The sequence below is a fragment of the Acartia tonsa genome, chromosome 4 (genome assembly GCF_053477335.1).
Source record: "Acartia tonsa isolate MP-2025a chromosome 4, ASM5347733v1, whole genome shotgun sequence".
Taxonomy (NCBI): domain Eukaryota; kingdom Metazoa; phylum Arthropoda; class Copepoda; order Calanoida; family Acartiidae; genus Acartia; species Acartia tonsa.
Window position 1 is genome coordinate 16068717 of NC_137263.1, and position 27725 is coordinate 16096441.

At 33.7% G+C, this 27725-nt stretch overlaps 4 protein-coding genes across 10 annotated transcripts in view; 2 read left to right on the plus strand and 2 right to left on the minus strand.

Annotated features, from left to right (window-relative positions):
- The window catches only part of LOC145316261 (tryptophan--tRNA ligase, cytoplasmic-like), a 309384-nt gene that overhangs the window by 236975 nt on the left and 44684 nt on the right, over nucleotides 1-27725 (plus strand). Inside the window, exons 2-8 of one of the 2 annotated variants that reach the window (XM_080156685.1) lie at nucleotides 13869-14068; nucleotides 14674-15023; nucleotides 15458-15698; nucleotides 15958-16117; nucleotides 17001-17154; nucleotides 17298-17401; nucleotides 17993-18591. The exons of the other annotated variant lie outside the window; for it this stretch is intronic. Of the exons in view, the coding sequence (XP_080012811.1) occupies nucleotides 13876-14068; nucleotides 14674-15023; nucleotides 15458-15698; nucleotides 15958-16117; nucleotides 17001-17154; nucleotides 17298-17401; nucleotides 17993-18188 (1398 nt within the window). The 5' untranslated portion in view covers nucleotides 13869-13875 and the 3' untranslated portion in view covers nucleotides 18189-18591. Of the gene's footprint in view, nucleotides 1-13868; nucleotides 14069-14673; nucleotides 15024-15457; nucleotides 15699-15957; nucleotides 16118-17000; nucleotides 17155-17297; nucleotides 17402-17992; nucleotides 18592-27725 lie in introns of those variants that run through there. 2 annotated transcript variants of the gene reach the window in all.
- The window catches only part of Ufm1 (Ubiquitin-fold modifier 1), a 268608-nt gene that overhangs the window by 201529 nt on the left and 39354 nt on the right, over nucleotides 1-27725 (plus strand). The gene's annotated exons all lie outside the window — the stretch shown is intronic.
- Nucleotides 267-10502, minus strand: LOC145316257 (uncharacterized). Of its 6 annotated transcripts, none has more exons than XR_013878397.1 (14): nucleotides 10371-10502; nucleotides 10035-10094; nucleotides 9616-9893; nucleotides 8156-8519; nucleotides 7284-7814; nucleotides 6349-6501; nucleotides 5641-5745; nucleotides 4822-4905; nucleotides 4274-4393; nucleotides 3162-3881; nucleotides 2060-2784; nucleotides 1526-1831; nucleotides 828-863; nucleotides 267-442 (listed from the first exon to the last, which is right to left on the minus strand). XR_013878397.1 is itself a non-coding variant. In XM_080156680.1 (11 exons), exons 1-11 carry the CDS (start codon nucleotides 10458-10460, stop codon nucleotides 2383-2385), a joined length of 2907 nt encoding a protein of 968 aa, XP_080012806.1. In that variant the 5' UTR covers nucleotides 10461-10502; the 3' UTR covers nucleotides 267-2382. The 6 variants fall into 6 exon arrangements, 2 of the variants coding, with proteins under 2 accessions (XP_080012806.1, XP_080012805.1); XR_013878396.1 differs by having other exon boundaries at nucleotides 1541-1831; nucleotides 4274-4396; XR_013878395.1 differs by having other exon boundaries at nucleotides 4274-4396.
- Nucleotides 19124-27107, minus strand: Zip99C (Zinc transporter Zip99C). The gene is made up of 5 exons (XM_080156688.1): nucleotides 26330-27107; nucleotides 25356-25524; nucleotides 22217-22327; nucleotides 21577-21722; nucleotides 19124-20008 (listed from the first exon to the last, which is right to left on the minus strand). The coding sequence occupies exons 1-5, from the start codon at nucleotides 26637-26639 to the stop codon at nucleotides 19893-19895; spliced, it is 852 nt and encodes a 283-aa protein (XP_080012814.1). The 5' UTR covers nucleotides 26640-27107; the 3' UTR covers nucleotides 19124-19892.

Genomic DNA, 27725 nt, shown 5'->3' on the forward strand with positions numbered 1-27725 from the left:
TAAAAAGTATTTAGTAATTAATCAGTTTGGCAACTTGCAATTTTCTTTAAATTCTGTTTATTCCGAACTGACACTCGACAAGTGTTAACGTTAAGCTGTCCTACCGTTTCAGAGCTTCGCTTTTATAGAAATTGTCATAATTTCCGACTATTATATGTGTTTTAATAACTTACATAGAAACCGAGAAAATCCCTTTTCCCCCAAAGCGTTACGGACGGACGGACAAAGTAAATTATAGAGTGACTTCGCTACAAAAAAAAACGTCGCATGTAACAAAATATGTATTAAGTTTCTAATACCATTTCAGAATTTCATAGAAATACAAATAATAATAATAATAAAAATTACATGTTCCAATTTTTATAATTTATCATAAAAATCAATAAATTAATATTCGGAATTTAATTTAATTGAATGAAAAAAAATTAATAATGGAAATTGCCTGAGCATGGGTATTTCTGCATCAAAGTGACTTTAAGATGTAAACCTAATAATATTAACAAAGTAAAAACGTTACAGTATGGCTTAAAACCCGATTAATAACCTATGGATTGTAACCGGGTCTCACGCCATACTAAAAATCATGAATAGAATCGTATTATAAACAGTTTTCCAAAAATATAAAAATAAAAATCATAATATTCAGTTTTATTAACCCGGGCCTTCGGCTTCTCGGGGCCAACAAAATTGGTTTTAATTTGTGGAAAGCTTTCTATATTACGATGCGATAAATTACTATCATACAATTACATTTTTTTTAATTGAAAGTTTAATCCGAAATTATTTATCTATCCCGAAGGTACCAGATTTGTATAATGCAGAAATACCAATCTAAGAAATGTATCTGGTGCTAAACTTACTTGCTTCAATAGTTATTTATCGCATCGTATTAGAGCCAGCTTTCCGCGGATATTAAAAAGAAAAATTATATAATTAAAACCAATAGTAAGCCCAAAAGAGCAAAAGTCAAGAGCTAACAAAACTGGTATTAATTTTATGGAAATTAGTCTGCTAAACGATGCTATACATGATTTATAAGTATGGCTCAGAACCGGTTCTAAGCCAGCAGATATAAATCGGTTTGGAAGCCATACTGGAAAATACTTTCCCATTTAGAGCTCCATTACAGAAAGCAATAATGTGGGTATAACAACTCTATTCCAGAAACCTATAAATATCCACCTCCCCCCCCCCCCCCAGCATTACTTCAATAAGACAAACAAAGATGGAAGGAGAGAAATTCTGTGTTTTATTAAGAGAGACATCACATTGTTTGCAGATATAAATACTTTTAACTGATAATTTACCAGTATGGCTTCGTAACCGATTAATATCCTCTGAATTAAAACCGGTTCACAGTTATACTGAAAAATAATGTATAGCATCGTATTACAGATAATTTTTAACGAATATCTATAATAATACCAGTTTGTTAGCAAGGGCTTTCGGCCCCTCGGGTCTAACAAAACTGGTTTTAATCTATTAATTTTTCATTTTAATATCCGAGGAAAGCTGTCTACATTACAATGCGATAAATAACTATTCTTGAATATTTTAGAATTGCATCTTCGTGGTGAGTTTTACTAGTTTCAAATTTATTTTTACATTTATTCAAAATTCATTACATTTTATGTATAATCTATTTTGTTTTAAAAATATATTTACATTTTACATAGGTAGTTTTTTTCTTCATATTTCTTTAATAAATAACATATTGCCCATCAAGGGTTTAAAGCTACTGCTAGAAAAATGTTATGGAAGGTTTTTTTAATATTTTTAAGTGATGTAAAAGATTGCACCTTTTCCTATTATGAAAATTTAAATTTCTGATCTAGTGCAGTTAGCGATAAAATGTTCCTGGTAATGATTATTTTAAAAATCTTTAAACTTTAAAGACTGCTAGCTGCTCAACGACTAAATACTCGCACACTGTGTTAAATGGCTTAACAACGCGCGGTTCGAACTTTCTGCGAGCATAATCTATATGTTACACCGTTTGGCCGTTAACAGCCTTTAAAGTTCATAGATTTTTTTAAAATCGTTACCAAGAACATCTTACCTTAAACTACACTGGATCCTAAATACCTTATATGTTCTTATTTAATATTAGAAAATAAAGACTATTTTGTCACTATTTAACAATAAAAAAGATTATTTTGATGTACTATTATAAATAGAATTTCATCTTAGAGTTTCCCATTTTCTTCTTTGAACCAACAAGTTTTTTTATAAACAAACATGGCATATTTTAACTTAGCGACTCATATTAATACTAAATAATAATGCATAATAAATCACAACTTGGCTATTGTGTGGTTGCTCTGCGAGTCAATAAGCGTTCACCACAACCAACACATGCGCGCTCAAATCAATTCCCTAAACTTATTTAAATATATCTTCAAGATTTGCTTCAATCATGTCCGCTTTTAACTGCTGGTCGTCCAAGGTATGTTCGGCGCCACCGAGTAAATCCTCTTCGGTTAGAGGCGCCGACTGGGCGGACGCGTCACCGCCGCCGCCGGCGCTCGTCAATGGCACTTCACTTTTGTCTAACGAGGTCTCAAATTGAGTCACAGCCACGTCGTCCAAGTGGGTCATTTTACTACTAGACTCGTCTTGTTCAGGTAGGTCAGGTGGCGCCGGGGTGTCTATACTTTCTAGAGGGGCAGGTGTGTCTAGTGGGGGCACATTGCTGTCTAAATTCTCCATGGGGGCGCCCTCCTTGCTGCGGCTTCCTTCATCCTCAGAATCAGTGAGTGTTTCCTTTACCCATGGTGCCTTCACCTAAAAATTATTTTAAAATCAAAGAGGATAAACTCAGGTAACTAAAGGGATAAGGCAATGTAAATCCCTAATGATGATACAAAAAGTTACTCCTTCTGTAGATTAAAATTAGTGGTTGCAACGTTTGAACTCCTATCCAACCAATCAAAATAACTAAAGTCTCAGTAATTATGAAGCCAACGGATAAGAAACGTTATTCCAAAACTTTGGGACTAGTGTAATAAAAAGCCCATTGTCCCCTTAATCTCTGGGGTAAACTACACATTTGGGGTGCCTACGGCAATGCAATAATACCTTATGCTTTCGAGAAATACAACATTATACTTTCATAGGCAAATATATAAATTTATGTTATTCACATAATTTTAAAAAATTACCGCATTTTCATCAGACTTTTCTTCTTCATCCCCTTCTCCCGCTCCTTCTCCATCCTCCTTGTCCTCGCCAGATTTATCCTTCTTTTCCGTTTCACCGCCCTCACCATCTCCATCAGCCTTTTCTCCTTCCTTCGCCTCCCCATTCTCTCCCTCCTTGTTGACTGGAATTATTTCAATGGTAGGCTTGGCGTTCATGGCTGTGCGGGTGGCCTCCTCAATCTCCTCGTCCGTCAACAGCTTCTTTGGGCGGCCCCGCTTCTTTGGAGGTAAGTCCATATCACCATAGCGGAGGTCATCCTCATCCTCTTCATCCTCCAGATCCTCGCTGTCCACCTCCTCCTCGTCCTCAAGTTGATCATCATGCTCCTCAATCTTCTCCACCTCTTCTTCTGGCGGAGGCTCAAAGTCCTCGTCATCACTGCTGGCTCCCTCGTTGGTCATCTTGTCATCCTCGTCGCTACCCTCCATGAATGAGGTCATCAACCTGCGCACCTTGCGCTTCCTGCCGGACCGCAGTACCTCGACCTCAACCTCTTCCTCCTGCATGACCTGGGCAGCCTCCAGCTCTGAGGGCTCCTTGCGCTTACGTGGCTTGCGGGGTTTCTTTTCGGTTTCAGGCTTTTCTGGTTTGGGTGGACGGGGCTTGCCAAATTCTTCGGCCTGCTGCTTCTCAAATTGTTCAAGGATGTTATCAAGATTATTCTCTTGGCTTTCGAATTCCTGAAAAAAAGATCAATTTATAACATGTAAAATTAAGTATAATGAGAAACTTGATATTTTACGTTGTTATTTCAGCAATACAATCAATGTGACAAAGCTACTCTATGATTAAAATAAATAAGGTTTACAGACGAACAGTTTCAGTTTTAGACCTTGAATGTGACTAAACATTTAAACAATCGTGGTTTTAGAATTTATGTTTGTGCTTTTTAATAATATTGATTAAATTTAACATCTGATATTAAAATGAATTTTTCTAGTTAAGCTATATATTCTGTACCAAGGTAATATAAAGTAGCTTTATCTTAATGGATGATGCCATCCCTATTAGAAATATCAAAAACTTTCAATTAAAACATGATCTTGGAATTGAAACAATTGCAAAATCTAACCTGGAAGAAAGAAGGTCGTTTTCTCTGTCTGCCAGATCTTGTCTGTTCTCTGCTGGGAGGTTTAATTTCAGCTTCAGGTTCCCAGTCACTCTCATCAGAGCTATCACCACCTCCACCTCCCTGCTTAGAATAATTATTTTTGAAATTTTTTTTAATAATATCTGATTCTTTTTTACTTAAAATCAAGATAAACTATAGTTTGCCCAAGAAGTTAACATCACAAAACAGACCCTAAAAATTGGCAAAATAGCTTTAAACCTTAATAGAAAAATTAAGAACCCCTTAAAAATGTAGAAGTGTTGTGTTACAAAAAGTTTTTTTTTCGTGATTTCACTAGGCAGTCAAACACACAGAAAACATGCATCCAGCTACTTTAAAACATTTTATTGTTATATATTGTAAATCAATATGGTTATGGTCTAGTTCATAAAATGTAAGATCCATGTGATCTAGATTCCAAGAAGGCATGTAAGATATCTGCTAACCCCAAAGAGCTAATATAAAAAGCTCTAGTTTCATTGTTTGTGTAAATTTTGATGTTTAGATACCTTTTCTTTCTTGATCTTAAGCATAATTGGTTTTGTTTTCTTCTCATATCCCTCCTCATAATCTGAATCCTCTTCAGTAGTACTCTAAAGAATATATCAAAATTAGCAAATGATTTTGTAGTAATACGTTGAAAATTACCCATAGAAACATGATGTATTAAAAGTAGGGTTGGCAATCCGGATCCGGAATCCGCCCAATTTTTGGCCAATTTTGGAATCCGAATTTGGATCCGGAATCAGTTTTTTCATAGCGGATTCCGGATTCTATTTGGTAGGCTAAAATTAGCGTCTTGAGTTTTTTCTTTCAACTCCTCCGCTTTGAAGGAAAAGATTTTCATCATTATATATAATATCTTTTAAAATCTGGTTCGATTCTCGGAAGTAAATTATAGAGAACACCAAGAACATTGATTTTTAGGACATATGTAGCACTTAATTTTTAAATTCAAAAAAAAATCCTTTTAAAATATTGCTAGAATCCGGAATTCGCCAAAAATAAGAATCCGGAATCCGAATCCGGCCCAAAAATTCGACGGATTGCCATTACTACTAAGAATATAAAGGGATAAGATAATGGCCACTAAATTGATGTACATCCCCAATGATAATAAACCAAATAACTTCTTATGTTCATTTCGATTAGTAATTGTTGCGTTTTGAAACTGAATGAACCAACCAATCAAAACTCCCGAAGAGTCCCCAAAGTTATTGAGTCGAATCAAAAAACGTTATCATAAAACTTTGGGGACTAGTGTAATAAACAGCTCAATGTCCCCTCTCTCCCTGGTTAGTACCACACAATCTTGAAATATAATTTACCTTATCAGGATCTGAACCATCATCATCTCTTGGTAACTTTCTTATTCCCAGCTCATTCATCTCCTCTGCCTCCTTCTGTAGTTCATCCTTCTCATCTGCGTCAATCTTGAATGAAAATGATATATTTAAAAGGGAGATAAGACAATACACAATGAATTGTAAATATTGAATAATTTTTGGTAAATAAAAGTTTTGATACTAATAGTGTGGTAGAACCAACCAATCAAAATTCAACAAAAAAAACTAAAGATTTTAGGTTAAAATAAGATAACGTCAGTGAAATTTCCAGTCCAATGTTTTTATTACAGAAATTGTATTTTATAAAGAAAAGGAATAAATCATAGTGCACTATGATGCAAGAATTATAAAGTAACACGATGGATATTGTGTAGGAAGCAACAAATCTCATAAACATGTAGATTTTAGTACTTTTAAAGATACTAATTTAAGCAATCAAAAATGTATACTTATATGATATTCGTGGATTGGATATATTAACAGTAGGAAATTTGTTGTCCATTTAGCTTGCTAATATGGACCTCATTCATTTGTCAGTTCGTTCATTCAGTAGGAGGGAATGGGAAGGGATGGTTGTATTTTTATTTTAGCCAGCTGCGAGCAGCACTTTATCAGAGTACATGAAAGCCTAGTGCAACATCAAAGTAATAATATATCGATTCAAACATCATGGGAAAAACTGGTTGATACCTTTTTCCATTCCTCACTAATCCATTTAGCAATCTGAGCGAATGTCCAATCAGGATTATCAACAACAACCTCTCGTCTCTTCCTTGTTGACCAGAGTAGGTAGGCTGTCCATCTGGGCATTCCTTTCTTCTTCTTACTTGTTTCTTCTTCAGCCTAGACATTTTTTTCAATATATATATACAACAATGACATGAAAATTAAATGAAAGAACTTTCCTATTTTTAAATTTTTGTAATCAACTAGGCTATGTAGGGGAGGTAGAAGGCATAAAAATAACCTGAAATCCTCCTACACTAATGTGGAAAAAAACTTAGAACTTTATGAAAATTTCCTCAAATGGTTTTTGATTGATTGATTGATTGATTAGCCATAGTTTCTTAGGGTTTGGACCTAAGTAGTCATGGAGTAGGCTGAGACACTTTTGTATAGCCACTGGGGCTATCAAGCTCCACGTTCAAGCACGTTATGACTTGACCCGATATTTAATGAGAGCTACTCATTATTACCTCACCATCGCCGAGTATGGCAGGTTTCCCAAATTAAGTCACCGTAATGAATGACGCTCACCGCAGATGAGCTAGGGATAAGGGTAGTACTGATATTATGTACGTGAGTATTGAGTATCCAAACTTACTCAATAATCCCCTTCTTACACAACATGGGGAAGTTGCGTGAATGTATTTAACTGAGAAATTCGAGTTGACTCATGGGGACTAGAACTCGAACTCTCATCACCTTATCTCAGTTCGTTACTACTGAGCTACGACGCCTCTCCAATGGTGGACTCAATCGGTTAAGTAGTTAGAAGATCTTTACAGACAAATTAAAAAACTTACTACTTTGTCCAGGTAATAACAAACATTGAACATAAATAACTAATTTAGGGGGTTATGGAATGTCTGAAATTGAATTTAACGCTGTTTATAAACCCTTACCGACTCTTCACTAGATTCACTGGAATCATCACTCTTGTCATCCAAAGAAGGTCTACCCCTGCCCCGTCCGCCTACAGGTGGACGGCCTCGCCCCCTTCCTCTGCCTGATCTCATCATCTCTATCTGTTGTTTCTTTACATGGGTCTTCCAATGGGTGACCATATCATTGCCATCACTAAAGCTTTCCTTGCAAAGGTCACAAATGAAGGCTCCATCTCTGTACTGAAAAGAGGGTCGCTGGCCAGGACCCTGAGGACGAAAGCGGCCTCCGGGCAAAATCCGGCCTCTGCCCCGGCCATATTTAGCTTCGCGCAATCTTCGTTCGCGTTCTTCGCGCTGTCTTTTGGCCATGATAATTCTTTGCTGCTCTTCCCGTAGTTTACTCAATTTCTTGGCTCTTTCTTCCTTCTCGTATTTGTCTGGTTCTGAGATGCTGTGGACAGTTTTGAGATGTTCTAGTAGTTCAGCTTTGTACCAGTAGCTTGCCAGACACATGCGACAGGTTAAACCATCATCTTCATCATCCAAAATCTGAATGAAAAATAAAGGCATAAATATAAATGATCCACGGTAGTAGCTTAAATTTAGCCTAAACGCTTATTGTGTTTGTTATATGTCATATTGGAGATTTAAGATCTATTATCTACTGCTGTCCATCAATTTATATCAATACTGATGTGGCATATATAATATTTATACCAAGAAACAGAAAAATATCATTACCATACATTAAGACTTTCAGAAAAAAAGCAAAGAAATAAGATGGTTGTTTGTCTGGTGAGTGTACCTTTATCAATGCCAAGAGCTTTTAAATTAATATTACACAGTATTAGGCTTTAAAAAACAACTTATTACATCAATTAATAAATTACCTGTAAACGAGGCATAACTTGTTGTCTGTTATACGTCGAAGACCTTTGATAGGGTCTTCTTTGCTGAGGTGTAATTGTTGGTGTACTCTTGGAGGCCGTTACAACCGGCTTCGTATCTACACTTGTGCTGGTTGTCCCGGACGTGGTCGCCGGTGTCCCGTTGTTGGATGCACCAGAAGTTGATGCCTGTGCCTGGCTGACTCCAGGCTCCTGTTTCACTATGGGTTCCTGTTTGGGAACACTGTCTTCAAATATTTTTTGCTCCTGCATAGCCTGAGCTACAATGTCTTTTCTGCGCTCCGCCGGAGATTGGACTTGTCTGGCGATTGATTGTGCTGATGACGAGTGAATTGGCTCTGATTCCCTGGAAAGAGGAAATAGTTGGTTTTATGTCTAGCCTAATAGAAATCTTCTATGGATTGACCGATATGTTTGTGCTTTTCAATGGGGCTTCCTATTTGTCATTTAATTGTTTAAGGGGGGGGGGGTTAATGCAACCATCTCGTAATCAGTGAGCAAATGACACTTAGAATTCGAATTTCGATCTGAACTTTTGCATGAGTAATCCTTGGTAGGTCTATTTTCCCTAAATCGAACAAAAAGTTGGAAAAGTAACGGCTAGCGGCTCAGCCGTTTTTTGCCTATTTTCAGGGTAAATCCATCATCAATTACGTAGGAATCAACTTTTTAAAACATATTTTTGGTTTAATTCATGTTAAATGATAGCAATAACCAATTCTAAAACTTCTAGTACCAACAGCTACCGTCTAGAACCGTTTGATAGCGTTTTGGAGTAGAAAAGAGTATTATGTTGAGAGAGGTTTCGTGACTAATTTGCAATATAGATATCAAACAAATGGCAAAACAGATGAGCCGCCAGCCGTTACTTTTCCAACTTTTTGTTCGATTTAGGGAAAATAGATCTACCAAGGATTACTCATGCAAAATTATAGATGGAAATTCGAATTCTAAGTGCCATTTGCTCACTGATTACGAGATGGTTGCATTAACCCCCCCCCCCCCCCCCCCCTTATATCAAAGTAAAAGAACGAGAACAAGTAATTTTAAGCACCATTCCGCAATTATATCAAAAAGCTTCAGTTTTAGAACATCAAATGACGAGTTAGTTTTTATATTTTTCATATATCTAGCGAAAGGGATGATAATTTGCAATAACTTAGTGGTTAATGTACTTATGTATCATTCCATGAAATTTGTCATTCTATTAATTTTAACAATTTTTACTAATAAAGTCGTAGTAGAACTGATGGTTTTCGCTTATTTAACCATGTTGAACAAAAACCTGGTTTACTCGCAAAAGCAATGTTTGACAATATTGCTAGAAGGTGCTTAAAAGTTCTTGCTCTCTTTCATACATAGTACCATTTAATCCACCCTACTCCAAAGCTTTTAAGTCATGCTGCCCATTTTTATCTTAAATAAAATATTCAAATTCTTACGTTATATTTTGATGGCTGGACACCGGAGTAGCATTTTGTCTAATCTGGCCGCCCTGATCATTCACAACAAAATTTTGTTCCTGGGCAACCACCGTTCCTAGCTGTGGGATTTTATAACTTATCGGCTGTTGCTGCTGCTGTTGTTGTTGCTGTTGTTGCTGCTGCTGTTGTTGTTGTTCATTTTGTTGTTGGTAAACGATGACATGGACAGGGTCGCTGCCCGCCATTGTGGTGTGGGTCTGTCCAAGGTTGAGTGCATGGTGCTGCATACTAACCTCCTGAAGAATAAGAATGTCAAATAAAGAAATTGTTAAATTATCCGTTTCTCCACATTGAAGTATATCTTTTTTGCTGCTAGGTGAAAAGAAAGATTAATTTTATATTGTCTATATATTATAAAAAAAGAAAATTAAGTGTACCTGGGCATATGTGTATTGAGGTACTATTGTGGATCTTGACACGACTGGCTGTTCAGTTGCCTACAAAAATTAATATTTATCAAATCTTCCTTTGAGGTATATACATAATAATTTAAACATTAGTAATAGGGGTTAAGACTAAGTTTAATTCAATTATAATTGATCTATCTTTTAATCTTTTAGTATCTATATTGGATTCATTTAGTAGCTTTGCCCCTAGTTTCAATATACCTTTTCATAAGTTATCCACCCCCTCCATATACCTATTTTATTAGTGACTTCAGAAAATATATCCTCCAACCCCCAACAAAATGTTACCATAGCACTAAAAATTACCTGAAAACCAGCGGCCATGAGCATATTATCAAGAAGATTAAGGTTGGGCCCACCCCCCAGGCCCGCATAGTGCGGGTGGTTTGGATTCATTTATACAATTGTTACTAGTCTCTGAAACAAATATTAGACAATTAATTTTAAGAATGAAAGGTTGCTAGTTTAATCCAATTTTGCTAATTTACTATCAAGCAGAAAATAATCTAGATATTTAGGTACCTACCAATTTGGAAAACTTTACTGATGGGTATTTTTTCTTATTATTCAATTTAAATTAATATAGATGTATTATGTCTTGAAAGATACCAGAATACTTGCTGCGTTGATGGGTCTACATTATTAATAGAAGTTTAGCATGTCCTTTAATTTATTAAATGTAAGTTTAATCGGTCTTAAAGGCATTACATGGAGGCTTAGTAATACAGGTAAAGTGATGTTTGTTTTGTCTGTCTGCACCGAAATATCTCGATTTCCACTGGGCCAATAGAAGTCTCATTTGCAGTGATACCATGAAAGTTAATAAACTGTTTCAGGAATTGTACAGCCAACACAATGAGATAATAATTTAAAAATTCTCCCCTTTTACCTTCATCCCTTTAAAACTACAAATGAAAGTGGGAGTCGATCTCCAACCCCCCTCTCGCCTCTTTAAAGTACCTCATTGACCTCTAGGGACGAAAACTATAAAACTGAAATAGAAGGTACTGTTTCCGACTAGCTTAAAACAAATCCAAGTATTTTTAGGCAATTTAAATCGTAATGAGAAATTTTAAAAATTCTTAATGTTTAGATTTTTCAAAGTTTTTATTCATTATGGCGCGCGAAGCTATTATATTAGTAGGACTTTTTATGTGGAACAAAATAAACTAGCTCGAATCGAAGTCTCTAGAGTAATCTAAGTGTATTATCCATGAGATATTTATAAGCAGTTTTCTAGCTAAGTTTTAGCAGCTTTGCAAATAGGGATAATTTTTTTTCCTTATCGTAGGTTAAGTAAAGTTTTATGGAGGAATTTACTAGAATTTTTTAAAGTCCAAATGTCTTAAATTTACCTATTAAAGATATATAAATGTATACTTGAATAATAAGTGATTTGATCAAATGGATAATTAGTTGCATGGATGGTCAGTAAATATTATGTTTATAGTTTAGTGTTAATACTTTGTGTTTTAAATTATTGTTTCAAATTTTAGCCATATACTGAATATATATAGTTCAAATTAAACATATACGACGGAAATTTTGAGGACAGTTTTACCTTATTAAAAGACGTTTTCGTCTGCCAATAAGTTCAAAACAATAAAGATTTGAAATTGAATTTTTTAGAGCTAAATTTCATTTCCGATATAAATGTCTAAAATTGTCAAAGTTGACGCAAAAAAATTCCTTTCCGACCAATTTTACGCCGAAATTTGGGGTATTTATAACCACTCGCCTATAGACAGGCCGTGTTTTCGTGCCCTATACACCCCTAAATGAATTTTCGCTGAAAAGTGGAAAATTTAGAAAATATTAGAAAATTAAAAGTTGATATTTTTTGGTAAAATAACGTTATTGGGGTCATCCTGATCATAAAACTATCATTTACACGAAAAAAATTGTTGCATATTAAGTGTCGATATAAGGTGTATCTGGTATGCTTGATAATCACACACAAAAAGCCCCAAATTTGGGGGTGTATACGACGAATAAACAAGAAACAATTAGAAACCTACGAAAAAACGCTTAAAAGTGGTATAAAAACACAATGAATCTTTTAGAAAATTATATCATTAGATTCCTTATTAAAACAGGAATATTTTGGCAAAATTTAATTTGCATATAATCATCAAAATTTGCAATAATACGGCAAAATTTATATCACTTCAGATTTCACTTGCATTGACGCCATTGTTTGGAGAAAACTGGTGGTGTGACGCGGCCCGGCTGTCAGACTACTCTTTGTCCTAGGGTCTGGTACGGCTGGTGCTATGACGCGGTCCGGCTGTAACGCTCGTTCTAAAGCTAAGGCCCGGTACGGATGCATCACTCTTAAGGCGACCCGGCATGGCAATCCACCCAGTTGCCACCAGCAAGGATCACACCCCACTCTGGTGTGTCTTTGTAGCATAAAGAGAAGAGGGAAAGGAAAGTCAAGAAAAATGGAGGAGAGGGAAACTCGGGCCAAGCAGACAGATTCATTCCACCACTTGATATAGAAGCTAGCTGTGTCACGGCATGGGAGAATTTTCTATTCAATCCGTTCTGACTGGCGCGCTTTGTTGTGTTGGCCTTTCTTATCAGATAGAAGATAGAAATGATGTACTGTCACGCTCTCGAAATTTCTTTGATATCAAGGCTGCCATATCGCAGAATATTAACTCATTTATGCATAAAATATTTTTTTGTAAAAGATAAATGATTATCTATTTTTATTTCTTCAAATGAAATAAAATCAATATAATAAAATAAAATTTTAATATTAGTTTTTCAAGCATGTTCTACATCTTTTAAAATTTTACAATTCTTTGTTTGATAACCATGCGATTTTTGTACACTTGTTTTACCTTTCCCTTTTTTCAGGGGTTTTTATGACCTTCCCCAAATATATTCCTTGGTGTGCCATTATCTTCGCAAAAATATCTGAGCATGAATCGCAAAAATCATAAAAAAAGAAAGTCTCTAGTACATGAAAAATGTAATGAATCGCCCAAAAATTAAATTGTTTATAAAAACCATATGAATGTCAATTTAAAGTTTAATAATTTGCTGTTTTAAGAATAGTATAGTCATAACGGAGCATCTTTTTATAATTGCAAAATTCAAAATAAACTATTGAAAAGAATAATATAATATAAAATATTGGTATTCTTCTCTCCAGATACTAGATGAACAAACTTATCAATAAATGAGGTCCACATTAACAAGCTAAATTGACTTTTTCCCATATCATAATAGCCACGTATATTCTATATCCATTATTTTATGCGGAAATTGTTGCACACCATACTTCTCCTTCCCCTCTTTTCTTCCTATTTTTGATGAATCTTACAAGCAGACAACAATTTTATTTGGGATTTAGAGGCATGGAAAATTTATTTTTTAATGTTTATTTAAGTTTTTGTAATAAAAATGCTATGACTTCAAATCAAATGATATAAAAATAAGTCCCTATTTTTTAGTCAAAAAATGTATTTATAAGTCAAGTACTGAAAGTGATTAAATAATCTTTATTTGGAGTTCCAAACGAACGTACGAAGAATTGTATGTTTTTACATAAGTAATTAAAGTATTTTTCCTGTTTGTTAAAAAACATCTTTGTATGAAAGTTTTAACTGTGCATGGCATTGTGGCCCCCGGGTGGTTCACCAGCAAAGTCATTCCCTCTAGTATTGTTTGAAGTGTCACGTGCCGGATTAAGCAACAGCTAGCATAATTGTTAACTTATCTAGTATGATATAATGCAAGCCGGCACGAGCTACAATGTATATTCAATAATGTGTTGATTACTTGATTTTTTCCAGATAGAATGTCTTTAACAGAATTATCAGCACGGGCGGACAAAGCTGATCTAGAAATAGACCAATTAAAAGACCTTTTCTCTAAGATTAGTTCAGCAACTGCAGCACAAAAATCCGCCGCTGGAAATGAAAAAGAATTATTACAATTACAAGAAGAAAATAGAATATTGAAAGAAAAGCTAAAATCCTACGAAAATGGAGGTATTTATAAATATTCTTGCTCAATGCTTATTGCTTTTTTTGAGCATTGAAATTTTTAATTGCCATAGGAGAGACCGGTTAATTTAGTCATCTTTCTGTCTATAGTGGCTTGGTTGCTGTTAGTGGATGGAAGTCCATTAGAATCATTTCAATCACTGTATTATATGCCTTTTTGGCAATCATTAATCATTATTACTTCTTATGCTAATTAAAGTTTTTTTTTTATATACTGCTTTGTCGTCATTTTTTGGTCTCCAAAAAGTTTGTATGTGTCACATTTTTATAGTGCTCTGCTCCTGTTTAGTGCATGAGCCCTCCTTCTGTACCGAATCTTCACAAAAACTTATCTTGATTTATTGAGTATTTTTCAGATGATTAAGCACAATTAAAGATTGGTTTGCTTGTAGGACAGGGATGTAGTATATTTTCCATTATCCCCCCCCTTTTTGAAGAAATTAAAGTTAAAGAATATCCTGTATTTTTATTATTTATAAAAATAGAGAGTAGTAGGTAGAAAAGAAATTCAACCGGGTTGGAAAATTACAACCCTGCTGTAGTACAAAATTATTTTTTACTTTAATTCTAAGCCTTTTTTTCTTTTTCAGAAGCCAGTCCTGCTAAAACCAGTGACGAGTCAGGGCAGGGCGAGGATGAAGTAAACCCCTGGGACGTGAAGGCCAGCTCGGAGAAGGGCGTCGACTACGAGAAGCTTATCATAAAGTTTGGCAGCTCTGCCATCGACTCTATACTAATCAGCCGCCTTGAATCTGTGATAAAACGGCCAGCCCACCATCTTATCAAGAGAGGAATATTCTTCTCTCACAGAGACTTGGCCCTTATTCTTGATCAAGTGGAGAAGGGTAACAAGTTCTTTTTGTACACTGGACGAGGACCTAGCAGCGAGGCCATGCACCTGGGTCATCTCATCCCCTTCATGTTCACAAAATGGCTACAGGTATTAACGTTTCCTTGTGGAGTATTCAATGAATACTTTTCACATAGATTGTAATTTTCACAATTTGTTACCTTTTACCTATTTGCTCTTTACACATGTGATTTTAACAAGAAAAATATAAATTGAGTCTTAGAACACATACCCTTACGGAAAATCCGCGCAAATAAGTTCCCCTTTTTGAAGAATTGCCACTCTAGTTTTAATTAACCTTTCTGCACTTTTCATGGAATTACCCTTCTTCAAATGATATTGAAATTTTTTTTTTTAATCCCTATTAAAAGTGTTGTTGTCGTATGGCTCCGAATTCGATTTTTTCCGTTGGAGAACAACCGGTTCAAAGCCATACAAAAAAATCATACATAGTATTGATTTATTTTGTGATTTTTATCTCATTATTTGCGGAAAACTGTCTATAATACCATTTCACGTTTTAGGATGTGTTTGATGTTCCATTGGTGATTCAGCTGACAGATGATGAAAAATTTCTCTGGAAAGATTTGAAGATGGACGAATGCAAACGTCTGGGATGGGAGAATGTTAAGGATATCATTGCTTTGGGGTTTGATATCAATAAGACTTTCATTTTTGCCGACTTGACTTTTATGGGGCAGTGTCCTAGCTTTTATCAAAACATTATCAAGATTCAGAAGTGTGTCACTTACAATCAAGTAAAAGGTAATGAGTTTTAATTAGCTTCGCTACTCTAAAATTTAATTTGCCCGTTGGCTTCATTTAAAAAATAATTCTTGATTGTTACGTTCAAAGTGTTAGTGTCCAACTTTTTAACTAATAATTTTAATCTTTATAGACTACATTAGAAGGGTTAATTTTGTTCATCATCATTGGAAATTCACATCAATTCATCGTTCATTGTCTTATTCATTTATCTTATCTTATGCTTTTACTAGAACATAACAACGAATGTTTTATTAAGGAATCTTTGGATTTGATGACAGCAGTCCTATTGGCAAGATTGGTTTCCCAGCAGTTCAGGCAGCGCCATCATTCTCATCATCATTTCCATTCATTTTCGGAGACAAGACTAAAGTTCCATGCCTTATTCCCTGTGCTATCGACCAGGATCCTTACTTTAGGTAGGTTGGCAAATTGTTTTTATAGAGATTATTTTAATATCTGCGGGAGGAAGTTTTGACACATTTGCAGAAACAGTGAGTATAGGCTTTATCTTTGGACTGAGAGCATAGGTTATAAAAGATAAAATCATTCTTATATGATAAATTTTCCCAAGTTTTAAGATTTTTTGGATAGACCTCCAGGTTCAGGGGCTGCAGGCCTCCAGGTGGTCTCAGGACAGGCAAAAATTAAAAAAAAAATTTGAAGAGTTAGAGGTCAACTTATAAAACAAAATATACATATTTTTTAATATTATTAACATATTTAAAGAAAAAAGATGCAGATTTTGTTTAATAAGTTGACCTCTAACTCTTTAAAAAATAAAATTTTTATTTTTACCTGTCCAGAGACCACCTGGAGGCCTGCAGCTCCCAAACAAGGAGGCCTTTCCAAAAAATCTAAAAACTTTGGAAAATTCATCATATAAGAATGATTTTATCTTTAATAACCTATCCTCTCAGTCCAAAGATAAATCCTATACTCACTGTTTCCGTAAATGTGTCAAAACTTCCCCCCCTCTTTATCGAGTAGACAATCATCTTAATGTTTGGTCCTACATAAGATCATGTCTGAGAAAATATTTTCTAGTATGGCTTTGAAACCTATTAATATCCGCTGGATTAGAACCAGTTCTCAGTCATACTGAAAAATCATATATACCATTGTATTACAGAAAATTTTCCACGAATATTAAAATAAGAATCGTAAAATAAAATACAATTAGGCTAAAATAACTGGCTTTAATCTTACAATTTTTTATTTTAATATCCGCGGAATGCTGTCTATAATACGATGCGGTAAATAAATATTTTGAAATTTAATTTACGTATGTACCAATTAAAGGATGACCCGTGATGTAGCTCCACGATTAGGCTACATGAAGCCCGCCCTTCTGCACTCCTCCTTCTTCCCTGCCCTGCAAGGAGCTCAAACCAAGATGTCAGCCAGTGATCCTAACTCTTCCATATTCTTAACAGATACGCCAAAACAGATAAAGGTAATAAATGAAATGACGATTAAAGAAAACAAAGTTTAATTAAGTATACCCCTTACTATTCGCTTTCATACAATTAAATTAAAAGTACCTAATAGTCCTGTAAAAACACCCATACGTAAGTTTTAAATGTATTTTGAATTTAGACAAAGATCAACAAGTATGCCTTCTCTGGTGGGCAGGCCACAGTGGAGGAACACAAAGAAAAAGGAGGAAACTGTGAAATTGATATTTCATATCAATATCTCAGGTCAAAATTTTAATGCCTAAGGGGCAAGTTAACTAAATAAATTACAAATCCAGTCTAAACAGGTTTATGAATATGCCTATTTAGATGTTTTATTTGAAAAGTTGGCGATATTTCTCATAGCACATTCTTTATCTTCTTACTTTTATGTGACTACGTTTATTTATATTCGTTAAAATAAAGTTGAGGGAGGTAGTATTGGTCTTCTGATTTCTCCGTTATTAAGTTAAGTTTCAATAATGAAGAACACTTACAACCAGGAATCTAACGGGATAAGACAATAGATGCACATCCGCATTGATGATGCACAAAATTACCCCTTCTGTAGAACACAATTAGGGATTAAAACGTTTAGACACCCCACTTAGACAATAAACTAACCAACAATCAGAATTCAATTAAAGTCCCCAAAGTTGTTAAACCAAGGTATAAGAAATCTTTATTTTGAAACTTTGGTGACTTGTGTATTGTGTAATAAACATCCTAATGTCCCCTTCCTTCCTGATTTACAACAGACCTATTCTTTTAATCATGATTTATGCCATATCTATACCTATACCTAAGATTCTTTTTTAAAAAAAGGTTATTTTTTAGGTTTTTCCTTGAGGATGATGAAAAACTGGAGAAAATCCGGGCTGACTATTCATCTGGAGAACTATTGAGCGGATTCTTAAAGAAAGAATTGATCGATGTGTTGACACCCATGGTTCTGCAACACCAAGAGAAAAGAAAACTAGTCACAGATCAACTCATACAAGAGTTTATGACTCCCAGAAAATTAAACTTTTAAGTTGTTATACATCACAAATTTGGTTTTTCTATTAGGTTTTGTGGGCTCTGTCGTACCTGAAGTTTCATTTTAAGTTTTTTCTTCTTAAATTAGTTCAATTTTAACCCAGGGGTGTATTCTGCACAAGATTCATTTTTTCCCTCGGCTGTTAAAAAATATTTCATTTTCCTAAATGAGGGAAAAAATAGAAAAATCAACGAAGTAGCAAAGACCCATGCAGAATATACATATAATACACCCCTGTTGTACCCTCGAATTATCTTCATTTGTTTTTATTTATTAGTTTTCTACCTACCTAGTTAATTAAGTTTTAATTATATTGAATTATGTAAGACACGATGCTCATAAAGCAATGCACTTTGTTATTCTTATTTTTCATTTGAAAAATAAATTTCTTATCGAACCATGTTGTTATTATTTGCAGTTTGTCTATTTAGGTTAATATTTCAATCCAAACTTTATGCTGGTATTTTGTATGTTTATCAAGGAAGGGAGGGTTCATTGTACTGTAAACTAAACTGGTACCCAAAATTTTTTATTAAGTTTGTAAATGTTATTAGCGAAGCTAATTTATGACTTACCATGTCTGACCGTCTTTTCGTAACGCTGCGATTTTATTGGCTGTTAACACAGGTAGATGGACAAAAATATAAATATATATCTATAAACCAAAATGATATAGATTTCGAAAGAATTTCAAATAAATGTATTCTTCATTTTGATTTATAACAACTTAACATCTGCTATTTAAACTGCTTTGTCTATAAATATCCAGGTTTTTTTGTGTGTTTGCTACTTTGGATGTTGTCATTCTTGTAAATGTAATAGTCAAAGGGCCTAATTCATACTATTTTTAAAAATATCGTTCCTTAATTATTTAAGTAACTTGCTTGTAAGATTTATTTTAAAGGTTTTCACTTTTTTCAAAAAATGTATAACGAAATAAAATTTATTTTTCATAAAAATTTACCTAACTAGATTAAACAATATTAAGCACTTCATGATCACATTTTGTATTTAAGAGTTTCACATATATTATGATATGTTTTGTAGGTAATGGTATAGCGTATACAAATCGATATATTATTACTTGGACATTGCACCAGATTTTTCATGTACTCTGATAAAGTGATGCTGGCATCTAGCTAAAATAACAATACCCCCAAACCACCCTCCCTTCCTATTGGATGAACAAACTGACCATTAATGAGGTCCATATTAGCAAGCTAATTGACAACAAATTTTGTCCATATATCCACGTGTATCATATATCCATTTGTATACATACAATAAAAGAACAAGTTGATAAATGACTTGCGTTATAAAAAAAACATTAATTCTTTTGTTTTATTTTACTTTGACTGTCCGTTTGTTCGTCCGTAACGCTATACGGGGAAATGATATTTATTAAGTTGATATTAAGTCATGGTCCCTGATTTTCATGTCAACATTTCCATCATAATATAATCCATAGCAGACCCTCTGTTTTAAAGCAATATTTAGGCTGGTGTTTTTATAAAATAAAAAGTCTTTTGATTTGAACATATCTTTGGTTTACGTCAGTTTTCCAAAAATTGTGAAATATAATATCAAAATGTTTCTCACTAGGTACCTAGTTATTTCCTAATTGATTTTATAACAACCATCATTATCAACTCATTCAGATACTGTACTGGCTACATGTTGTTACATCAATGATTTGGTTTATATATTTGAGAGTAAAGCCATGACTAGAATGCCCAGAAGCATGCATCCCAACTGTTTCAAACCTTCTACTGGATTTCTTTCTCTCATCAAGTCTGGCAAGATGGACACTAATGCTGAAATTATACAAATATTTTGATTGAGATTCTTGTGTACATAATGCGAATAGATGTTAATTTAATGGTTTTTGGGGAAGAGCACATGGAAATCAGAATGTAAATAAACATGGACCTAAACACCCATAAGTAGCGAAGTATAAAAATTAGGGATTGCAATCCGTATCCGGAATCCGCCCAATTTTTGGCCAGTTTTGGAATCCGGATCCGGAATCCGTTTTTTAATAGCGGATTCCGGATTCTTAATTGGTAGGCTAAAATTAGCGTCTTGAGTTTTTTTTTTCAACTCCTCCTCTGTGAAGGCAAAGAATTTCATCATTATATATCTTCTAAAATCTGGTTCGATTCTCAGAAGTGAATTATAGAGAACACCAAGAACATTGATTTTTAGGACATATGTAACACTTAATTTAAAATTAAAAATCCTTTAAAAATATTGCTAGAATCCGGAATCCGCCAAAAATAAGAATCCGGAATCCGCCATTTTTTTGACGGATTCTTCAAGAATCCGAATCCGGCCCAAAAATTCGACGGATTGCAATCACTAATAAAAATAAAATACAAAAAGATCTAAAGTAAATTTACACAAACGGGCGGATAAATTAAGCATTTGTAAGACTTATGCTATTACGTCGACAATTCGATAACTTAAACCATTTGCTAAAGTCCTAAGCGTAAATTATAGAAGGTTGAAAATTTCTGTGAAAATTCCCCCTTCCCCATGAGCATCCATTATACAACTCACTTTGTCCTTCGGTCTTTTGAACAGAAGTATTCTTCTCTACTGTTATTAAATATAATAGTCTGATTTTTGCGGTGAAGATTCTGATAGCCCATAAACATAAACTCAATAACTCACTTTGAACTCCTGTCTGTTATTTTTAAAGGGGGGAGGCGGATGTGCCACTTTTTGAAACCAAAAGTAAAACTTGCATGATCTCAGCTCATAAAAAAGTTATAGCTCTAAAATTCGGCACAGCAGTTGTTTTTGTGGAGAACAATATGGAACTGAAAAGAAATGGCGGCGGAACCGCCGTTTCCCGTCGAGATTTTTTTTGCCTCTTCTCGCCATGATAGACAATTTTCAATAATCTGAGATAAACTTTTTTTTTATAAAAATTTCCCATTATATTTTCACTTGACACTTGTAAGATTTTACACTTGCATTTTTTTTAATATTGACATGTTTGAAATATTACTAGTGTCACGTGAAAATATAAGGGTAATTATTATGAGAAAAAAGTTTATCTCAGATGATTGAGAACTGTCTAATTTGGCGAAAAAAGGTAAAACAAAATTCGGCGGGAAACGACGATTTTCGGCGTGAGCGGCGGTTCCGCCGTCGTTTCTTCACAGTTCCATATTGTTCTCTACAGAAACAACTGCTTTGCCGAATTTTAGAGCTGTAACTCTTTTATGGGCTAAGATCCATGCTCGTTTTACTTTTGGTTTTAAAAAGTGGCACATCCGCCCCCTCCCTTTATACGCTACGCTTCTAATGGATGTTTTCATCCTGGTTAGGTTTCTATGTATATAAAAATGCAAATTTTCCAAAAACTTAAACTTACCTATGTTGAGAAAACCTCCAGCTGAGAAAGGTAAGATCCAAGCTGTTCTTGCCTCTAATGAGTGTACCGAGTCTAATGACAGGGCAACAATGGCTCCTAGTACACCTACACCCGCTGTCCCCAGCTGAGCCTTCCCTGCCTCCCATCTAAATATAATCCAAATATTAATCCTTTTATTCTCGCTACATTTGTATTTTGTTTATGTGATACTAAAAATCTCTGAAACGCCAGCTTCAATGGGTTTAAAATTTTCAGTGAAGCCCTGTAACTGTTGGTGTTTTAATGATATTTTCCCGCTAATTGCCATAAAGGTTTGAAAAGGATGTTCTTTCACGAAGTATTTACCAAGTACTATTAGACAAAATACTAGGATGTTGCGTCAGGTTTTCGTATACTCTAATAGTGTTATTCGTAGCTGGCTAAAATAACGATACCTTTCATCCACCCCCTTTATTCCATTCTCCCTCCTACTGGAAGAACGAACTGACCAATAAATAAGGTCCATGTTAGCAACCTAAATTGCAAAAACTTCCCCCAGTCAATATATACACGTATTCTGTATCCACTATGTTATGTTTTGTTGGCCGGGTAAATTAAATATCTTCCAATCATTTAATCTTTTGACGATCAAAAACATTACCTTGAGAATCCACTCCTGATGAGAATGGCAAAGTCTCCAACCTCGTGTGGTATCTCATGCACCAGAATTGCCAGTGTTGTCACTACACCCAGCTTTATTGACGTCAGAAAACTAAAATAAAGACTAATCAGTAAGACCTTTATAAATACTGATATATTTCTAAAAATGGCTGATGGGTTACAAGAAAAAAACGACCCTTAGAAATCCGAACTGTGCAATGTGCATTATATCGAGTGGCCCCTGTCAATTGGTTTTAAAATGTTTCGAAAGTTTGTCGAAAATAAACGTTTATACGCTACATTATTTTAAAAAATACGAAACACAAAACTACAAGTAATATGAAATAAATTTCATAGATTAGGTATTATACAGGGTGTTTCAATAGAAACGTTATTATTAACTTCTTAATTATGCATAGAAAATAAAACAATTATATAAAATGCTTTATATATTTAGAAAACCTATTCTGGGACATTTATGTTTCAAAAATTTAAAATTGATTTTTTCAACAAATTATGTCTTAAAAACCGGTTTTTCTAAGGGCCTTATTTTTGAAGATTTATGGATTTATAGGTTGTGGAAAAAAGGTACACATTTTTAAAATTCAAATTGCGCGGCTTGTATTAATAGTAGAAAAACGTTATGCATATGGTTAGAATCGTCATAAGCTCTAGTTTTTGGATATATAAATACTATTTTTGTGCTATTTGTAGTTTAGGAGCTACGTTAAAAAATGTGAGAAATGTTGAAAAGTTTTAAGTAAGTTGGAACATTTTACCACCTAGCTCCTATGCTATATAAAGCATAGGAATTTTACTTACATATCCAAAAACTAGAGCTTATGATGATTCTAACGGTATGCATAACGTTTTTCTACTATTAATACAAGCCGCGCAATTTGAATTTTAAAAATGTGTGCCTTTTTACCACAACCTATAAATCCATAAATCTTCAAAAATAAGGTCTTTAGAAAAACCGGTTTTTAAGGCATAATTTGTTGAAAAAATCAATTTTAAATTTTTGAAACATAAATGTCCCAGAATAGGTTTTCTAAATATATAAAGCATTTTATATAATTGTTTTATTTTCTATGCATAATTAAAAAATTAAAAATAACGTTTCTATTGAAACACCCTGTATAGTTATTAAATAGATTATTAAATTCTATTATTTCCTACTTTATTCAATAATATTTAGATTTATAAAAAAAAGGTCGAATCGGAAATTATTTTTAATGCCTTTGAAATTCTAAATTAAACACTAATACAGCTTGTTTACTCAGAGATAAAAAAAGTACATCATTTCATTTATATAATTCATGATTTACAAATAAAACAAAGATAATAACAATATTGGACCTTGACTTGATTGTTGTATAATGTTTAGTAGCCACGCATCTCTACAATTAAAAATGTCAAGCTTTCAGAAACATTATTGGGGAACAGTATGGAGGGACAAGGGAGAGTGATTCTGACAAATAATCCTTAGTGAAAATTTTCCACAGCCCCCGGCAACGCGATACCTGTGGTTGACTTTAAATTTTCAAATGATAGATATTTATGATAGATTACTAAATTTCTTTGATAAGAGTTCCTGACAAATGCGTTTCTAGTCTAAAAATTGTCTGTCTGTCGGTAATGCAATGAGAATCATGGATTTCCTTAGCTTCTATTAGTTATTTTTGTGATGATTTATCTGACCTCTTAGCATCTACCGTACTTTGTCTGTCCAACCATAATGATATTAGGAAGGATTTCTGTGTGGAAAATTATTTTTATGGCTTTCTGATAGTATTTAATAATATTATACAAAATGAGCTAAATTGCTTATGAATGTTGTCATCCTTGTTCAAATAAAAAGAGACAAAAAGTAAACACACTCAACAAAAACCTTTTTTTTAATTATAAAAAAACTACATTATCCAAATATTTGTTTATAAAAATCAACTTAAAAGTGAAAAATCTTTAAATCGTTTTGTTGTGTAAATGCAAAATAAATAAAAATCTGTTAAAAAAAGACCTGATTTGATTCGTGGAAAATTCCTATAAAAACAATAACATATATTATCATTAAATATGTTCAACGTATTTTCTCGTATTTTGTAAAAAAAATAATCATAATAAACAGAAAGAAAATTGAATATTTTCTTTTAATCATTAGTTCTTTCATTGATCTAAAGGGATAAGACAATGGCCGATAAATTAATATACATTCTAATTAATTATACACAAAATTACCCCTTCTTTACATTAAAATTGGTGGTTGAAACATATGAACATTCATCCTAATGAATCAACCAATCAAAATTCACTAAAAGTCTCCAAAGTTGTTAAGCCCACGAATAAGAAAACGTTAATATATAACTTCGGGGACTAGTGTAATAAACAGCCCATTGTCCCCTCACAACAAAGCTACAATAAAACTCACTGACCAAGAGAGACGTTAGAATTTTCTAAATCAGGGGAGGAAAGAATGGTGAAAAGTTGGCAATTTTTCTTCATAAATACTCAAATAAGTATTAACATGCTAAAAATAACTGATGATTCTAGGACTAAAATTGAATCTAGTAATCCAATTTTTATAGGGTTTAATTTGTATTTTTCCTATTAAAAAACTAACAGGATTTATGTTTTTCTAACAAAGTAGAAGAATGTATGAGTGTCAGCCTAACTGAAATTATACGTATGTTAGCCATTTTTCATAAAGGATTAGAAAAAGGTTCAAGACGTAATATCAGGTTAGCTGGACTTTTCATGTAGGACAATAATCTATTTTTAAAATGTAAAGTTTTTCATGAAAACTAATCTATTATTACTAATTGTTATTATTTATCAATCAAAAGGCTTCAATCTTGTTGTTGCTACCCAACACTTGTACACATTAGTCCTTGTTCTCTTAAAACTAATTTATCAATGGATATAGAATACGTGGATAATGATGTTGTGAGAGAGGAATTTTTTTCGCAATTTTGATTGGTAATATAATCCTCCATGGTCAGGGAGGGTATAGGGATAAGGCTTGAGAGAGGGGCTGGGTATCGTTATAATAGCCAGCTTGGAGTATCATTATATCAGCGTATGCGAGAATCTCTCACCATATATATCCACGTATTCTATATCCATTATAAATAAAATCCCACCTGCTAGCCACTGTGAGCCCATGTAGAAAATTATCAATACAATTAGCTGCTAAATTTAGGTATCCCAGTATTAACTTCTTCCCTTTCTTCTTCTCATCTGGTTTCTCTGAATCGTCTTCTTCGGTAAATTGGAAAATTTTCTCTATTAAAAGAAAGGCAAGGATTCCACCTGAAAAAAAGGAGATTTTTAAAGGTTTATTCTTGTATGAAAGTAACAGGATGTATGTCTCTCTGTCTGTGTGTGTATATACTTTAAAAGATCTCGCTAACCGCTGGATCAATATGTTTTAGAGTCAAGCTTTTTTTAGGTCCAGGAAAGGTTTATAACCATTTTTGGGAAGGATACCTCCACCATTATCCTCAATTGAACATAAGGGCCTATAGGGGCGTAGTCGCTATAACATTTAAATGAAGTGCATTAGAATTGTCCACTATTCAATTTTTTTATTTATATATGTATTATTCTTGGGTTTAATACCCTTGAGGCACTGCTTTTAAGCTATTTTATTCTTTTATAATTAATTTCTATGCAGTATTCAAAATATTGGTTTTCCTATGTGCATTAGACCATGAAGCAATGTTCAAGCGAAAGGGTAGAGGGTGTTATGGTCTAGCTAAGATAAAGCCTAAATTACCAGTTCTTATTATTGATTCCAAAATCTTAAAATGCCAAATTAATAAACTGGGCTAATGAGCATGAATACAATAAAAAAAAATTCATTAAGGGAGAAAAGAAAGTTTAATTGCAATGTAGGCATTTTAATACATGTATAATGCTGAAAACTAGTTGCTCGCTCCAAGCCTCTACAGGGGGGGATTGAAAGTCATGAAAACTACCCCAAGAGTATTTATAAAGCTTTCCTGAGGTTTACAATCAATTCTTCGGAATACTATATTCAGAGATTTTTAGCTTCAGACAAAAAAACCTTACTACTTTATATTATAGAAAAGATAATGCTAAATCAAGTAATTACCAAGTATCCACATTCCAAGATTAACTCTGGAAGCTGAATCCTTGTCTCTGGCTGCAGCATAGGCCTCGGGAAACAGATGAAGAAAGACGTCTCCCAGTAGGCCACCAACAGCAAAGCTAAGCAATAATTTTAATCTGTTGTCATTGTTCTCCTGGTGGGGGGCTGTTGGGTTGGTGTTAATTGGAAGCAAAGCTATTGGCACAACACCACTCAGTCCAACAGTTATAGAACCAATTAATGCTGCTGTCCATGTTAACAAAGGAGGATTTGATTGCTCTATATCCTCAATAATTCTTTCTATATATGCCATAGTTTATTTATTTATTATAATAGTGTCACTGGTTCAAACTTAATTGTGTATTGAACAATCAAGTACACAGCAATCACATCAATGATATTACATGTTAAGACAATATTTATTTAGGAAGATAATATCATTAATTCATATTTATCTTTTGCACATATTATTTCACATTATAAAATTAGTTCACTTCATGTTTGATTTTTATTAACTTTCTTGCTTTAAAACATATGTAAAATGTTTTACAGCAACGTAACTTGTAATAAAATATTTGATTTATTTTCTAATCTCAGCTGATACAGAATTGTGTTGTTGTTATTGTTAGAAGAGGAACTAAAAACTTTAACTCACTGCTTGTCACGTCCGCGTTTGAAACCGACCAGACAGACAAACTAACTTAGTCCGACACGTATAAAGGGGAAAGAACATTTATTTGACTGCACGTACGTGTTGCTTTGATATTGAGAGCCCTTCCTTAGAGATTTATCTTGCTAAATATCCCCCCCTCTAGCCCACGGAGACGAGGAAAGAGAGAGGGGGGGGGGGAGCAGCGCAAGCAAGGAGTAGGCTTAGTGCGGGATTTTCATAAACTTCGCAATATTCGCTGAAGAAAACAAACAAAAGCAAGATTTTTAATATCTTTATTGCAAAAAAGGCCTATTAAAAGTTTCAGCTTTCTAATTTTGAAGAAAAAAAAAACATAAACATCCTCTTAATACTGTAAAAGATTTGCGATAATGGTTTTTACGTTGTTTTAAAAATTGACATGTCATGGTCTACCTGATTTCTCTAGCATTATTTTGTGAATAACTTTTTCTCATTCAAATATGATTAATAATATACAAGTTCGAGCATTAAATATCATCTAAAATAGCTTTGTAAAATATTGATATTTATAGCATTAATTTGAAGTGTTAATTAAAACTTCTTTTATTTTTCGTGTCTTTCACGTTATTTCAACCAACCGTGACGTTTGTTCATACAAATTAGAAATTTTTAAAAATGAAAGCAGAAAAGTCTTGGTAAAAGATTTAAAGTAGTACAGTATACATTTAAATCTTTTTAAAATCAATATATACTTATTTTTGTAACATA

Excerpts from the sequence above, each read along its gene's own strand:
- LOC145316257 (XM_080156679.1), bottom strand. The coding sequence starts at position 10,460 with ATGAATCCAAACCACCCGCACTATGCGGGCCTGGGGGGTGGGCCCAAC. Across the intron at positions 8,520-9,615 it reads TCCAGCCATCAAAATATAAC|GGAATCAGAGCCAATTCACT; the intron begins GTAAGAATTTGA and ends TCCTCTTTCCAG. Across the intron at positions 7,815-8,155 it reads AAGTTATGCCTCGTTTACAG|ATTTTGGATGATGAAGATGA; the intron begins GTAATTTATTAA and ends TTTTTCATTCAG.
- Zip99C (XM_080156688.1), bottom strand. The coding sequence starts at position 26,639 with ATGGCATATATAGAAAGAATTATTGAGGATATAGAGCAATCAAATCCT. Across the intron at positions 25,525-26,329 it reads TCTTGGAATGTGGATACTTG|GTGGAATCCTTGCCTTTCTT; the intron begins GTAATTACTTGA and ends CCTTTTTTTCAG. Across the intron at positions 20,009-21,576 it reads TGGAGGTTTTCTCAACATAG|CATTAGTGTCCATCTTGCCA; the intron begins GTAAGTTTAAGT and ends GTATAATTTCAG.